The sequence below is a fragment of the Patagioenas fasciata genome, chromosome 17, assembly GCF_037038585.1.
Source record: "Patagioenas fasciata isolate bPatFas1 chromosome 17, bPatFas1.hap1, whole genome shotgun sequence".
NCBI classification, from domain to species: domain Eukaryota; kingdom Metazoa; phylum Chordata; class Aves; order Columbiformes; family Columbidae; genus Patagioenas; species Patagioenas fasciata.
In genome coordinates, this window is record NC_092536.1 from 12,773,942 (window position 1) to 12,788,590 (window position 14,649).

A 14,649-nucleotide genomic window follows, 5' to 3' on the forward strand; every position below is an offset into this window, starting at 1 on the left:
TCCTGGTTCTTTAATCTTCACAGCTTGGCTCTCGCTCAGAAAATTCTGGTGGAGTTCCACACACTTCACACGTTTCTAGTGTCATTTCAGGAGCCGTATTTCATAGCCCCTCGATGCTCTGGGATAACAAAATGCCGGCATCACGGGAGTTGCACTGGTCACGTTTCCCCGGCGACTCCCCTGTTTTAAAGCTTTTCATGGTTACAGAATAGATCCAGACTGGCCACCTTTAATAAACTGGAAATCTAGATCTTCACAGGGTCGAGATTCTTCAGCTGCCGCCAGCACACCTTGTAGAGCCTGGGAATAGCTGAGGTACAGGAGATTTCAAGGGAGCTCAAGTTCCACCCGTCCACAGCAGCACAGGGTGGTCAGGGTGGACGGCAGAGTCCCAAACACTGGGCCCTTGTGGCCAGGAAGGCCAATGGTACCTGGGGTGGATTAGAAGGGGGGGTGGTGAGTAGGTCAGAGAGGTTTTCCTGCCCCTCTACTCTGCCCTGGGGAGACCACAGCTGGAATATTGTGTCCAGTTGTGGCCCCTCAGCTCCAGAAGGACAGGGAACTGCTGGAGAGAGTCCAGCGCAGCCACCAAGATGCTGAAGGGAGTGGAGCATCTCTCGTGTGAGGAAAGGCTGAGGGAGCTGGGGCTCTGGAGCTGGAGAAGAGGAGACTGAGGGGGGACTCATTCCTGGGGATCAATATGGGAAGGGGGAGTGTCAGGAGGATGGAGCCAGGCTCTTCTGGGTGACAACCAGTGACAGGACAAGGGGCAATGGGTGCAAACTGGAACACAGGAGGTTCCACTGAAAGAGGAGAAGAAACTTGTTCCTGGTGAGGGTGGCAGAGCCTGGCCCAGGCTGCCCAGGGAGGTTGTGGAGTCTCCTTCTGTGCAGACATTCAAACCCGCCTGGACCCCTTCCTGTGGAACCTCAGCTGGGTGTTCCTGCTCCATGGGGGGATTGCACTGGGTGAGCTTTCCAGGGCCCTTCAACCCCTGACATTCTGGGATTCTGTGAAACCAGTGCAGTGGTGCTGGGAGTGTTGGTTGGTGGAGCCCTCAGCTCAGGAAAGCGACATGGCAGAGGCTGCGGGAGGTTCTGATCACCCAGCAGCACTTACGTTGTTCGTTGCTGGTGACGTGTGATGCTCTTACCTGTGAAAACATTATTTAAGCTTCTTGCAAAGCACATACCACAGGCTGGCTGTTCCTCAGCTGCACTGCGTGGCTTGTTCCTTACAAACCTGGGAAAGCATTAGCAAGACATAAATAAAAAATATTCAAGAATGACATTCACAGCTTATTAAAATAAGAGCTTTGATGTGATCAATTTAAAGATCCCAACCCGAAAGCATTTTAAAAGCGCAAAACCTCTCTTCCCGTGTTTTTCTCTAGTTGGTTGTCAGCTCTGGAAAGTACCAAATGGCTGCAGCACTTATCTGTGCTTCTGAAATCTGCGCTGCTCGTCGTTCACGCTGTGGACCGAGACCAGCGCCCGGTCTTGGTGCACTGCTCAGACGGCTGGGACCGAACCCCCCAGATCGTGGCGCTGGCCAAACTGCTGCTCGACCCGTACTACAGGACCACAGAGGTTTGTAAACCAGCCCTTAGCGCCAGGTACTTACGGAGTTTGGGTCCTTTCCTGAGGCAGTCTGTCTATAAATTGTTTCAGGTTTATCCACTAGATAAAACACTCAAGCTGGCGGGAGTCTACCAACAGTAGATACAGTTACTTAGAGGTGTAAATATAGTCTATAATTCAAGAACAGATTATATTTTCCCCCTCTGCTGTATCTGCACAGTCACGGTCTGTGCTTCCCACTGTTTAGCTCAGGAATGTGTAGCACCAAGTGCCACATATTGCAGTTCCATTACAGCATTGCAGTTTCTCAGCTGGCTATTGATACAAAGCCTTTCTCTTCTCTACATTTCCCAGCTGCGTGCTTTTCCAGTTTCACATTTTCATCGTCTTCTGTCAATTATATTTTTCTTGGTTTTTCAGCCTGATTTTTTTTCCCCATCACTGTTCAGCGTCGTGCGATATGTGATGGCTGGATTCCATCTGCCAGCCCACGTGCAAGATGCCTCTGTTGTCTAGAACAGAAACACGTGTCTGAACACTGTGCTATAAACTGCTGCTTAAAGCCTCAGACGTGTGAGGACCAGAAGTTGAAACCTTTTGGCTGAAATTGTGCCCCACTTTTTCACATGGGGCATCTACCAGGATGTCCTTGGCACAGAAGCTCCTCCTGGTCCCTCCAAAAAGTGTCGTCATTGGTTTTGTGCACACCATTGGCCTTACTTCTTTTCAACATCAGACGAAACCATAAATTGTCTCTGTCTATACCAGGATCAGAAGTGTTTAGGAAAATCAGTCTTCAGCATTGCCACGTTTCAAGCTTTTCAGCTCTCATCTATTATTTTTGCTCTAATTAGAGCCATTGACTCACTAAGCACTAAGAATGAACCCTTCTTAACCTGTGGTGGGTTTTAGATCCTGGAAGATGAGGTGCTCAGCTGGGCTCTGGTTTGGAGTGTTCTTTGCCCTTTTCATTTGCATAACAAATCCCTCAACTCAACCTTTAACCAGTCTTGTGACTGTGTTACATGGGCCAACAGCTGCCCTGAGCATGGATGTCCTTTTGTAGATGAATGCTTTTCTTTTATGACAAAAAAAAAATCTGATTTTCAAGGGGGGGCTTTGAAATTTCCCCTCCTGCCTAAGCATTGGTTACCGTGATCCAGAGGGTTTTGATTGATTTGAATTTCTGCTTGCCCCTGCCTGGCCAAGAGATGTCTCGTATCAGGATCTTCCCTTCTGAGGACTTCACCTGCCTTATTCCCTCTCCTGTTCGTGTAGACTTGGGATTTCATCTCTGTCCTAATTTTGTGGTGCAGCATTTCAGAATGCAGAGGCGTTAGGTAAAGCGGGAAAGAAAAGGAATGGGGCCAGTGCTGAAGGGAAATGGGAGTGAGTGAGGACACAGTAATAAGGTGATTCCCATGAGTCTCGGACTATCTTAGAAAACAGAACCAAAGCAAACCAGGAACTTTTCATCTGTACTCTTTGCATTTCTGCAGGGTTTCCAGGTGCTAGTGGAGACGGAGTGGCTGGATTTTGGCCACAAGTTTGCAGATCGCTGTGGCCATGGTGAGAACTCGGATGACCTAAATGAGCGCTGCCCGGTGTTTTTACAGTGGCTGGACTGCGTCCATCAGCTCCAGAGGCAGTTCCCTTGCTCTTTCGAGTTTAACGAAGCATTCCTTGTGAGTTGTGGCTTGAGAGATTGCTGTTTTTTAGAGCGCTGCTAAACCGGTACCCAGTACTAACATCCCATAGAGCCCTGAGGGGTGTCTGATTTTCCCACCTGTCTGTGATCACCTGCAACCTGATAAAAGAAACGGGAAACTGCCCAGACACAGTGGACAGAAGTACTTGTGTACTTCATGGGACCTGATCTGTGTTCGCTCTTAAAGCCAGAGAGGGACCCTTGAAGACTTCTTTTAAACTTTAAAGAAGTAGATTATATAAATTTAATAGTCTCGTGTCAGAGATGCTGAAATAACTGTGGTATAATACATCCAATCAGCATGATGAAAGTGATAGCTACCCTAGTTTGATTCTCCTCCTTTCCATTCAGTTTTTCTGCTGAAAACGTGTAGGATAGATGAGCTGTGTTTGTTTTCTTCGTGGGCAGCTCTCCTGTTAGAAATCTGCCTTGGATGCTCACAGTCAGTCCCGGGGCAGCAGGTCTCTGGGAAAGTGGCACTCGCTGACCACAGGACCCGTAATCTGAAGAATTTAAAGTGTCTCATCCAGTCAGAGATTTCAAGCATATTCCTGTGATTGCAGTTGACTTCAATTACCACCTGCCAGCTCAGCCATGTAACTGGGTCTGTGTACAGTCCCGGCTTAGCTGGGTTGTGAAATGAGATCCGGAACGTTGCAAGTGGCTCCACAGCTCACTGCTCATCTGCAGGGGCTGTGTGTGAACATACCCTGAGTGTTCTGGCCTTTTTACAGTAAACCCCCTAATTTATTAGAGTATTGAAACACTTGTCTTCATTTAAATGACTGACTAACCCCATGAAAGTCATTTAAATGCTTCAAGTTCATCTTGAGCTGTTTTGTCAGCCTGGGACCACAGCACGGAGTGAATAATGATCAGGATGTGTGTACCGTGTGCATTTGTACCGACATACACAGATTAACAGTTTTCTCACTGTTCTTTGCCTTTCTGTGCTGCATTAATGTTTTGTAACAGGTGTCCTGATTCTCTTCTTCACCTATCCTGCAAGGCAGTGAGTTTCCATCAGCAAGACTTGATTGTGAACAAATATTTTGCCTTTATATTTTCTATTTTGTCCTGTATTTTTTTAGTTATGGTTTTAAAGGACTCTGCTGTGCTTGAGTTCTTTTGCAATTAGTTTATGAGGAGGTATGCAAAAAACGCCAGATGTATTTCTGGGTCAGGCTTTAGGAAAGGGGGGTGGTTTGCCCTGCAGAGGAAAGATCTGGTGCTTCTTAAGCCTGAATGTTGATTCTCACATTAAGTTGATTATTTGTGTCGGTCTGTGCAGGTCAAATTGGTGCAGCACACCTACTCTTGCCTCTTTGGTACATTCCTGTGCAACAATGCGAAAGAGAGAGGAGAAAAACACACTCAGGAACGGACCTGCTCTGTCTGGTCTTTGCTGCGGGCAGCAAACAAAGCCTTCAAAAACCTGCTCTACTCCTCGCAGTCCGAATCCGTACGTATCCGCGCAGAGTCCTGTAGGGTTCCAGGTATAACGTTCTCAAAAGCACGTACCTTAAGAGACACCCAGGCTTGTAGCCGCAGGCCATCTTAATGTCATCATGAAAACAGCGCAGAGGTCGGTGTTGCCAGAAGAGCGAGCTCAGCTCTTGTCCCTGTTTGCCTTTGAACACTCCTCAGTCGGACTTTTCAGGACTCGCATTACGTTTGCTGATATTTGAGGAATGTCAAATGCAACCTCAGAAATTTCTCTGTGCTGGAAATGCGTAACTAAATATTTTGCGTTTTTTTGTAACGGAAAATATTTCAGTGTTTGACAAATAGACCTTTTGAGAGGAGCATCATAAAATTGCGCACAAATTAGACATGTTACCTATATTCATATTAAGTGTAAACAGAAAAAATAACGCAGTTTATTTAGTCTATCTTTGTTTCTCTTTCACGTTTTCAGTTTGGCTTTTCCACCATAGCTCACTGGAAGGGACTTAGAGTCACGTCTCTGTATTTGAGAAGAGGGCACGTCAGGCATTGAGGGACGCAGTGTGGTGGACATATGAACAGTCGTCAAAAGTCATCACGATTAGGACAGCAAAGACTTCTACAAATATTTATGCCCTTTCTGTTTATAAAAGTATCAGATACCATAAACCTAATTGTCAGGACTACGCGATGTTTTTGCGTATGAGAGATGTGGCTTTTAATTGTTCCTGAGAGTAAAATGAAAGCCTGGCTTAGTAGGAGAGAGTTTATAGCTGCGTTTGGGATAAAAAGATGAGTTTTCCATTCAGAGCAGCCCTCCGTGGTTGACTCTCCTGGGACACGGGACACGCAGCCTGCGCTCCCACCGTGCACAGATCCCGTTGGTCATCGCAATGGGCGACAGCAGAGAGCCCTTTGCAACCTGACGTTGTCATCGTAAGAGTGGATGTGACAGGAGACACTGCAGATAAATATGGCTCGTGAGGACTTCAAAATTCAAGTTTTCCCTGACAATCCTGGCAGGTTTGCCCAGGAGGAGCTTAGAGAACGCTCTGCGAGCGGGCAGGTCTGGCCTCGGGCTGCCCTCGTGCCCTGTGTCCCGCTGGGCAGGTGCCATCTCAGTGACTTGGCCTCTCTTCTCAGCACATCCTACACTAGTGCGCTGAGCTAATTAGGATAATTCATCCATATGAGGGAGTTTTGCTCATTTCCTGTCTTGTATTCATCTTTTTGTGGTTTGGCTTCGGTGTTTAAAAGGTGCCTCTGTGATGTAGCCACATCTGTTGTAAAACTGTAGTTGTTTAGGAGCATCACCCACCAATGCGAGCCCAGCCCACCCTCCACCCAGTGCCCGTGAATCCTGCTGCTCCCCTCCTTGGCCGTGAGAAAGTTGCCTGGGAAAACAGTGGAATTTATCAAAGTGCTTTTAAACTGAAATAGAAAGCGTGTTCCACAGGCTGCCTCTCCAAAGTATTTCTGCGTGTGCTTAATTTTTAACATCCGAGTGCTTCCATTAAAGACGGGCTTAGCTTTGAGTTGGAGCCTGTACAAGGAGGTGATTAGTTCAGCTCTCGTGTGTAACACAAAGAACGAGGAAATCTCTGCGCTGACAATGGGCCGCTGGATTCTGCAGCGGGTTCAGTTCCTCCGAAGTGTTATTAAGGTGTAGATTCCCACAGAGCACATCGCAGTCATTCATGAGGAGCTGAAAGCCACCATTGTTATGCCTCAGCCTCCTTCTCTCAAAACATAATTATATATCCAAGCACAGCTATTAAAGCCTTCAGAGTTACTTAGAAATCCAGCAAAGCCTCCCAGCTGCAAATCTGAATAATAAACTACCCCGATCAGATTTGAACACCTCTCTGCACCCCGCGAGCAAGTGGTTGTTGTTTCTGAACCTGGCATGCTCTCCCCTCTCAGGTGCTGTATCCCGTGTGCCATGTGCGGAACCTGATGCTCTGGAGCGCCGTGTACCTGCCGTGCTCGTCCCCCTCCACGCCTGCCGATGACACCTGCGCCCCGTACCCCGCGCCCGGCTCTAGCCCTGAAGATCAGCCTCTGGGCAGGTGAGCCTAGAGCCCAGAAACCCCACCCTGTAAAGTAAGATCAACTGAGAATATTGGGGGATATAAAGAGGGTGATACTTGTGGTGGGAGGGGGGTGTTTTTCGCAAGCTGATCGGTGGGACTGTTTGACTGACCAACCCAAAAGCAGCATGTTGTTTTATCAGTTTTGAAAGCTGTTACGTTTCAAAGGCAATAGCAAAACAGATTGATTAGCAAACAGAATTAAGCTCTGGCTATTGTATGGCAGATGACAAGGATTTTGTCAGACCACTGCTGAGGTGGAGCACGCTTTCTCTTCTGTTCTCAGGAGCATCCTGCCTGTAGAGATAAACTAACCATAATGAAATGGCTTTCTCCACCTATTCCCTTCTTGATGGCAGTGAGAGGCGTGATAGTCAGGCATGAGAAATCCTGGGTGGTGGATTCTGAGAGACTGGACAACACCCTCAGACACACAGTGTGAACTGTGGGGTGTCCTGTGCAGGGGCAGGAGTTGAACTCCATCATCCTTGTGGGTCCTTCCAGCTCAGGACATTCAATGATTCTATATCAGCTTTTGTTTGCTTGTCTTGAATTGCAGTTATTTTTCTGTGTTGCATAACTATTTCTTTGCTTTTTTGTACAATGATTCTGAGCACATGTTAGTGAGGAGGTGTGACCAGACTCTAAGCATTTGTGCTTTGTGCTATAGGGATTATTCTGGGAATGTTTGAAGTCTGATTGAACGTATGTTCCTGATGGCAAACAAAGTACTGAAGCTACAGATGGTCAAAATGTGCTCCTAGATAATACTTCACAGAAGTCCACTAGTTAGCAGATTGTTACTGTCCTACTTGTGAGGCGAGTTTTTAAACCATAGTAGATAAATGTTTTTAAAAAATAAAATTGCCTGACTTTGGATTCCGATTATTCCTACCTTTCTAGGTTACCAAAAACACGATCGTTTGACAACCTGACAACGGCCTGTGACAGCAGCGTGCCTACAACCAACCGGCGCAGCAGCGACCCCAGCATCAACGAGAAGTGGCAGGAGCACCGCCGGTCCCTGGAACTGAGCAGCCTCGGCAACGCGGGGGACGATCCCTTTGACGGGGACGGCCCGAGCAAGCAGGGCCGCGCTCCGCTGGGAGCCGAACTCTCTGTTGCAGCCGGTGTGGCAGAGGGACAGATGGAGAACATTTTACAAGAGGCCACTAAAGATGATGTTGGTCTGGAGGAGCATTTAAGGGTTAGCCTGGAGATAGTAGGGAAAGGGGAGGAGATGGCCCTGGAGGGGGAGAAGAGAACTGAAAATCTCCATGGGTTTGGCGGTGACTTTTGTGGAAAGGCCGAGGTGGATCCAGGTATTGTCACGAACAATCCGCATCCAGTGTCCCAGGGTGTTTCTGAGCTGAAAGGACAAGAGGATGAGCATTCTGAGCTCAGCAGTGCTCTCCAGAAGTTGCCTCAGGTGAGAGGGCTACAGACTGTACCTGGGGAGGGCTTTGTAAATAGAGACGTTCAAAAGAATCCGGAGGAAGGTGGTGTTGGCAAACTGGAAGGAGAAGAAGAGAACCTGTACGACAGCAGCCTTCCGTTACCTCTTACAATCCTGCGTGAGTCAAAAACATCCAACATTGAAAGTTCTACGGAAACCTTAACAGAGAATGAAGCAAAGCAAGAGCTCCTGCCCAGGGCTCCTTGCCACAGGCCTCACCCGATCGACAACAGCGCTGACGAACTTCCGCGAACTGTTGAAAACAGGCCGGAGGGGGAGAGTGTGCTAGAACTTCAAAAATTGGGAACAAAAGTACATAGGACTTCTGGTAGCGGCAACACACACATCCCGATGCCTTCCCCTTGTGCCTTGCCTTTTGCTGAATGTAAAGATGAGATTGTGTGTAATGGCGAGCTGGAGCCTGAGAACAAGATGACAGAGAAGCACGCGGGGTTTAGTATCGCCCAGAAATACCACGCGACAAACGGACACTGCGTGAACGGGGAGGATGGGAGGATCAAAGCCGCTCTGAGCCGGCAGGTCTCCACGGCCAGCTGCAGCTCCGCGCAGCTTCACCTGAGGAACTTGCACCAAAAATGGATGTTTAGCCACCTCGGGAAGCAGCAGGTGGCCAGCAGCCCCGACCAGCCCGCCAGGAGCCACCTGGACGATGACGGGATGCCCGTCTACACCGACGTCATCCAGCAACGCCTGCGCCAGATAGAAACTGGCCATCAGCAGGAAGTGGAAACCTTGAAGAAGCAAGTGCAAGAGCTGAAGAGCCGGTTGGAGAGCCAGTTCCTGAACAGCTCCTTCCGGCTCAACGGCGACTACGGAGACGAAGTGGTGAGTGAAACGGTAACTGGGCCACTGCTGGAAACTGTGGGTTAGTTAGTCCGGTTTGGATCGCGACGTATTGTCAGCTCTCGCTTCATTGGTCAGGTAGGGATGGTTTTGGCCTGCAGGCTTTTAGAAAACTCTCAGGGTCATTCTGAAGAGGGGAGACGACTGACTATGCAGCAAATGGCAATTAGTGATGACTAATATTTCACTGTATTCCACTTTGACTGTGAATAAAGCAAAAGTTCATTTCAGGACGGGTGTTTCACAGCGTACGTGCACATACCTGGATGTACTTGGGCAAGCACATTGACCTTATTCCAAAACCCGTTTGTCTTCCTGTTACTTTCATATACAGACAAAGATATTTTTCTAGGGCTGTGCGTGTTTCATTTGCTGGAACAGGAGCGTAGGGCTGAGCTCATGGGGCTTTGCTGGGGGTGAGGAAGATGCAGCAGTGGCTGCTCTGGTAGCTCAAACCCTCTGTCAGAGGGCTGCCCCACTCAAGGCTCGTTAACTGGAACAAATTAAGAGCTTTTTTGACAGCTCTATGTCAATGAGGCTTTTTTCCCAACAAGTAATAATTTTAAGAGAGCTTTTAAACCATTTGGCTTTTACTTGGAAGCGTTCAAAGTCATAAAAGTAGAGACTTAAGCTTGAGGCGTGATTGAAATACAGGACGCTAATTTCCGTAGCGATTAAATGTTCTATCTATGTAGTTAGAAATAAGCGTAATTCCAAGTTGCAGATCTCGCTAGCCAGCAGGGTTCCTATACATCTCAGTACATCTTGGGTGGATTTTTAAGTTGCTTCTCCCTGACCTGTTTTTTTGGCTAATTTCTTCTCCTCTATTGATTAATAAGAAAAAACCAAAAGAAATACATTCACTGGCCTTATTGCTTGGATGCAACACTGATGCAGAAAACAAACGGGAGTTCTCTCTAACGGCTTTGAGCGCAGAGCGGCTCCAGGGGTTTCTGGAAAACTTGTTTTTTCTAAGGCTCAATATCAATTAAATAAAAGAAATTAAGAGGGGAGAGGTTCTTGGGGCAACAGGCAGGGGAGGACGAGAAGGATGGGAAGGGGAAGGGGAGGAGATGCACAACCCTTCAAGAGTAGGGGTTTCCAACTTTAGTTTATTGAATTTCCTATTGTGTAGAAGTGGCAGAGGTGCTGGATAGTCCCAGGTACGTTTGTTGCAAAAAAATACTCAGTTTCTTGGCTATTTAAATTGGTGATAACAGCACTGAGTGCTCCCTTTGGGGAGTTGTTTACTGCTGGAAAAAGCTGGGATTCCTTGAAAGAAATCAGTGCTTTGGCTTAATTATTATACTTCTGGGTTTTAAGGGCCTTCACAAACTGCATATCACGCTGCTCTCGACAAAATTCACCATTTTAAGGGCTCTGGTCACTTCTATTTGTGCCTTTGCTCAGGAGTAGCAGGGTTTCTTGTGGAGCTCCAGAGGTGCCAGTTCCTCAGGCACAAAAGGCCATTAATCCAGGATTTCTTGCTATTTTTCATGTATTCTAAGGGCTGGCTGGGTTTTAAGTCAGTTGAAATACAACTCTTGCCTGGCTAGACTGTACTAAGGAAGCATTATTCCCAAAAAACTATATATATGGAATATATACGGCTCAAATTGGGAGGTTTCCATGTGTGATTTTGGTTGTATTTTCTGGAATTTTTGCCGACAAAATGTATTGCTGGTGTTAGTTGTGGAGGTGAAACAACCTTGGAAATGCGACCATGAGCCACCAAGCGCAGCTTTTTTGATCAATCCCGCAGTGTTGCCAACACAACAAACCCCAGATGTTTCAATCCATTCTGCCTCACATCATCGTCCCATTGCAGGGTCAAAAACCGACCTGTTGGGGTCATTTGTTTTTTGTTTGCAGTTCGCCACTGCACAAACCGCTTCGTGTGGCGTTTATAGTACCGTTCATGAAGGTGCTTTTGCCTTCGCTGCCACGTGGGTGGGTCACTGGACTTTTTTGCCCTCCAGGCCCAGGCACAACCTGCTCTTTGTCGGCAGGAGGGACCCTTTTCTCCCCACGACCGTCCGGTTTTGGTTCGGGTGGAGGTAGGGCCACGGGACGGCTCTGTTCAGCTGTGTTTGTTTGCCAACAGACGTCTATACCCGACTCGGAAAGCAATCTGGATCAGAACTGCTTGTCTCGCTGCAGCACAGAGATTTTCTCTGAAGCCAGCTGGGAGCAGGTGGACAAACAGGACACAGAGGTACAGACTAAATCCCTGTCACACTCATTCTCCTGGGAGGACGGGAATTTCCTCCTTCAAATTGTCCCCCAGCCTTTGGGCGGCTCCTGCTTCTTGGGAATTCTTTTCCTTGCATTTCACTTGTCTCTTGTGCTTTAAAACCGGTACCTGTGCCTATGAGCCCTCTGCTCGCTGCGCCACTCGGAGAAGCTGGGGAAGGGCTGGGGAGCTGTAGGAGCTTTAGGTGGAAACCTGCTTGGTGAATATTCCTGCCCTGGATACTTTTAAAGCGTGGAAAAGAAACACAGAATTGGATTTTATGACTTAATTTCTGTCTGAGGGGAGTTTGTTACATCTTCTCTCAAAGGGAAGGTCTCTGTCTTCAATTGAATTTGTGCTCTTAGAGCGAGCAGCTTGTGCTGCTTTGCTTCGAGTTTGTGAGCGCAAACGAGATGGGTTTGTTTCTGCTAATTGCTAAATGGCTCCGTTTGGGGTTGTTTCCCGCAGGTGACGCGATGGCTCCCCGACCACCTGGCCGCGCACTGCTACGGCTGCGACAGCGCCTTCTGGCTGGCCAGCAGGAAGCACCACTGCAGGTAACCAGGGCCGCTCCTTCCCTTTTCAACCAAAAAGGGTTTCCTTTTGCCATGCTGCTCCCTCCTCAAGGTGGGTGTCAGACCAAGCGTGGCTGGGGACACTGCTGAGTGCACAGAGCTGCTTTGGAAGGACAGAAGTTTCTCCTGTTCACTTCCATTTTGTGCAGGGTCTATTTGAAAAGCCAGTTCTGTATCTGCTCCACACCAGCCCAGACAGATCCTGCCTTTTTCCCCCAAGCTGCATTTGCAGGCAGCTTTTTAAGAGGGTGTAAATAATAAAAAATACTAGTTTGGCATCTTAGCATTCAGTATTTCAATACTGCAAATACACGAATAGCACCTTCTTTCCATTTCGGGTTGTAAACCTTCTCCTTTCCTTCTCTAACCTTCTTCCCTTTTCACTCAATCGCTCTCTAACGAGAGATTCTGACAAGGGTATCTATGTGAAATTGAAGTTTTCTGGATTATTCTTTGCCAGACATTGTGGGCAGCAGAGGCCTTTTGATTCCATCGCACTCTCGGTACAGACAGAGAATATCAGATTTCTAAGTTCTGTTTCAAATAAATTCCTATTCCTTGTTTCTGGACATGAGAAAACCATTAGAAGAATCATCATTTAAATACATGACAGTTATCACATTTTGATGCTTCAGTGCTTATAGAAGTTGCAGACAATTGCAGACATCTTTCTTGGTTTGTGTCCATTTTCTATTTTGCTCCATTTAATCTTCTTGATAAACAAACCCAGGAAGAACAAGCAGAACCGGAATGTCTTTGATTTGGTTTCATGTCCACCGTGTTTGTGCAAAGCCTTCAGATGAAAAATATAATTACTAAGCATACAGTTGTGCACATCTGAAGGGCTTTCTGAGTTAAAATGCTCTTTAACTTTGTCCTTCTCTGCGGTATCAGCGCGGTCGCACTGACCAGCGCGTGACACCCGCGCTCTGTGCTCTGCAGGGCTGTGTGGGGTGTGCAGGACACCCCAGCACCACCAGGAGCTCACACTGACTCAGCCTTCCAAGTCTGATAGCAAAATTCCCTTTTTTATCCTTCGTTTATTCGTCAGGTCTCACCTGGGTTGAGCAGGCTGTCTGGTGGTGGAACTAACACGAAAACCGGGTATTTCCGTAAAACACAGTTTCAAAACCCCAGCGATCAGGGGCAGCCTGCTCAACATCTCACCTGAGAGTGAAAACGAGGTGAAACCCACACACCATAAGGCCTTGAGCAGCGTAAAAATTAAAATACTGGCTTCCTTCATTGCCACTATTTGCTTCTTTTGCTCGTTTCCCGCTGAGCTCTTTCTCCCCTCCTTGCAGGGCCGCTGAAGGTGTTGAGCAGATCTGGTGAGCATTTCCAACAGCCCCTCTGCTGTCTGTCCGTCTGTCCCGGTAACTTCTCCACACTAACTCGCTCTCTTCCCCCTCTTTGTTTCTCACTTGCCTGGAAATCACTAGTGATGAGTTGGGGGTGGCGAGCACGATGTGTCGGATGTTTAGATCCGGATGAACAGACCACTCTCCACGGTTAGGACTTGGCTTTGGTAGCTTAAGCCGGGGTGTGGATCACACTAACACTCACCGTCAGTAATTCGTGTGTTTGAGTAACAGCGAATGCTTCACTTCTAACCGAGGAGAGAATGTCCTTCCAGTTTGGCCGTTCTGCTTTTATTTTTGATTCTTTTTTGCTTTATTTTTGGGATTGTTATCAAACAATTCTAATATTGCTGTGCAGCGTGTTGACAAAAACCCTGCCACTTCTTTTAGAAGAACTGAAAATACTGCAGCAGTAATGGGTCGTGCAGAGCTGGTGTAGAGGGTTAGCGTCACAACACGCGGGTGAACGGCTGTGGCTGGGGAAGAAGAGGTGTCGGTAGCGTGATTTTAAGTTGCCCTCAGAGGGGCAAGACTACTTTTCCAACGTGTTTTTTGACATCTCTTTTTAATCTATCGAGCGAAGCAGAGGACCACCCCGATAGAAAGAATGAGTTGTTCAGAGCTTTAATAACTCAAGGGAGAACAGACACAGAACACTATTATCTGTTGCAGAAGGATAACACAACAAAAGCCCCAGCATATGTCTGGAAGCTGGTGAGCTGCAACAAACAGATCCTTGTTCTAATCCCTCAGCTTCTCTTTGGACCTCGTCCATCCACAGCACTTCTGCTGGGTGATCTCCTTTGAGCAGCAGAGCCTTTCCGCAGGGTTTCTGTGTCACACACACCTCCCGGGGCTGCTTGTTCTGCGAGTAATTCTAATGGGGTCTTTAAGAAGACTCCGAACCCGCTGCAGATGGGCGCTGTCAGCTCCTGGCGCTCCACTTACCGCTTCGAGACCAGGAGCTGTGCAGAGCGGAGAAAACGAGCCCATTCAAGTGAGAAATGGGATTTTGCTGCCGACGCCTTCCCCATCAGCGACCGGCATCTGGAAATCTCGCCTCTTGACACTTGAAGGATTAATGAAAGCTGCTGCGTGTCAGCAGAATTCGCCGTCAATCTCTTGGCAGCAGCAAATCTTTTTTAGCGCAAAATAATGACACCAAATCCCGATGCCAAAGAGTTAATGAAAAGGGCATCAGGCGTGGAGGTAAACTTGCAAAATTCAGGTCCCTGGAGGGCTGTTCTGAGCTCCAGATGAGAAGGGATGAGGTTTGAGAACAGGGCGCCCCGGGCAAGCTGGAGCCACAGCAGGTTTGGGGAGGAGCTGCAGGAAA

At 47.8% G+C, this 14,649-nt stretch overlaps 1 protein-coding gene across 7 annotated transcripts in view; it reads left to right on the plus strand.

Annotated features, from left to right (window-relative positions):
- MTMR3 (myotubularin related protein 3) overlaps positions 1–14,649 on the plus strand; it is an 80,346-nt gene that overhangs the window by 62,144 nt on the left and 3,553 nt on the right. For 4 of the 7 annotated variants that reach the window (XM_071816245.1, XM_065851327.2, XM_065851326.2 and 1 more), the window contains 8 exons: positions 1,394–1,589; positions 3,080–3,265; positions 4,580–4,750; positions 6,658–6,803; positions 7,728–9,126; positions 11,249–11,359; positions 11,846–11,934; positions 13,257–13,283. In XM_071816245.1, the coding sequence (XP_071672346.1) occupies positions 1,394–1,589; positions 3,080–3,265; positions 4,580–4,750; positions 6,658–6,803; positions 7,728–9,126; positions 11,249–11,359; positions 11,846–11,934; positions 13,257–13,283 (2,325 nt within the window). The remainder of the gene's footprint in view (positions 1–1,393; positions 1,590–3,079; positions 3,266–4,579; positions 4,751–6,657; positions 6,804–7,727; positions 9,127–11,248; positions 11,360–11,845; positions 11,935–13,256; positions 13,284–14,649) is intronic. The other 3 variants (XM_065851329.2, XM_065851328.2, XM_065851330.2) reach the window with 3 other exon arrangements.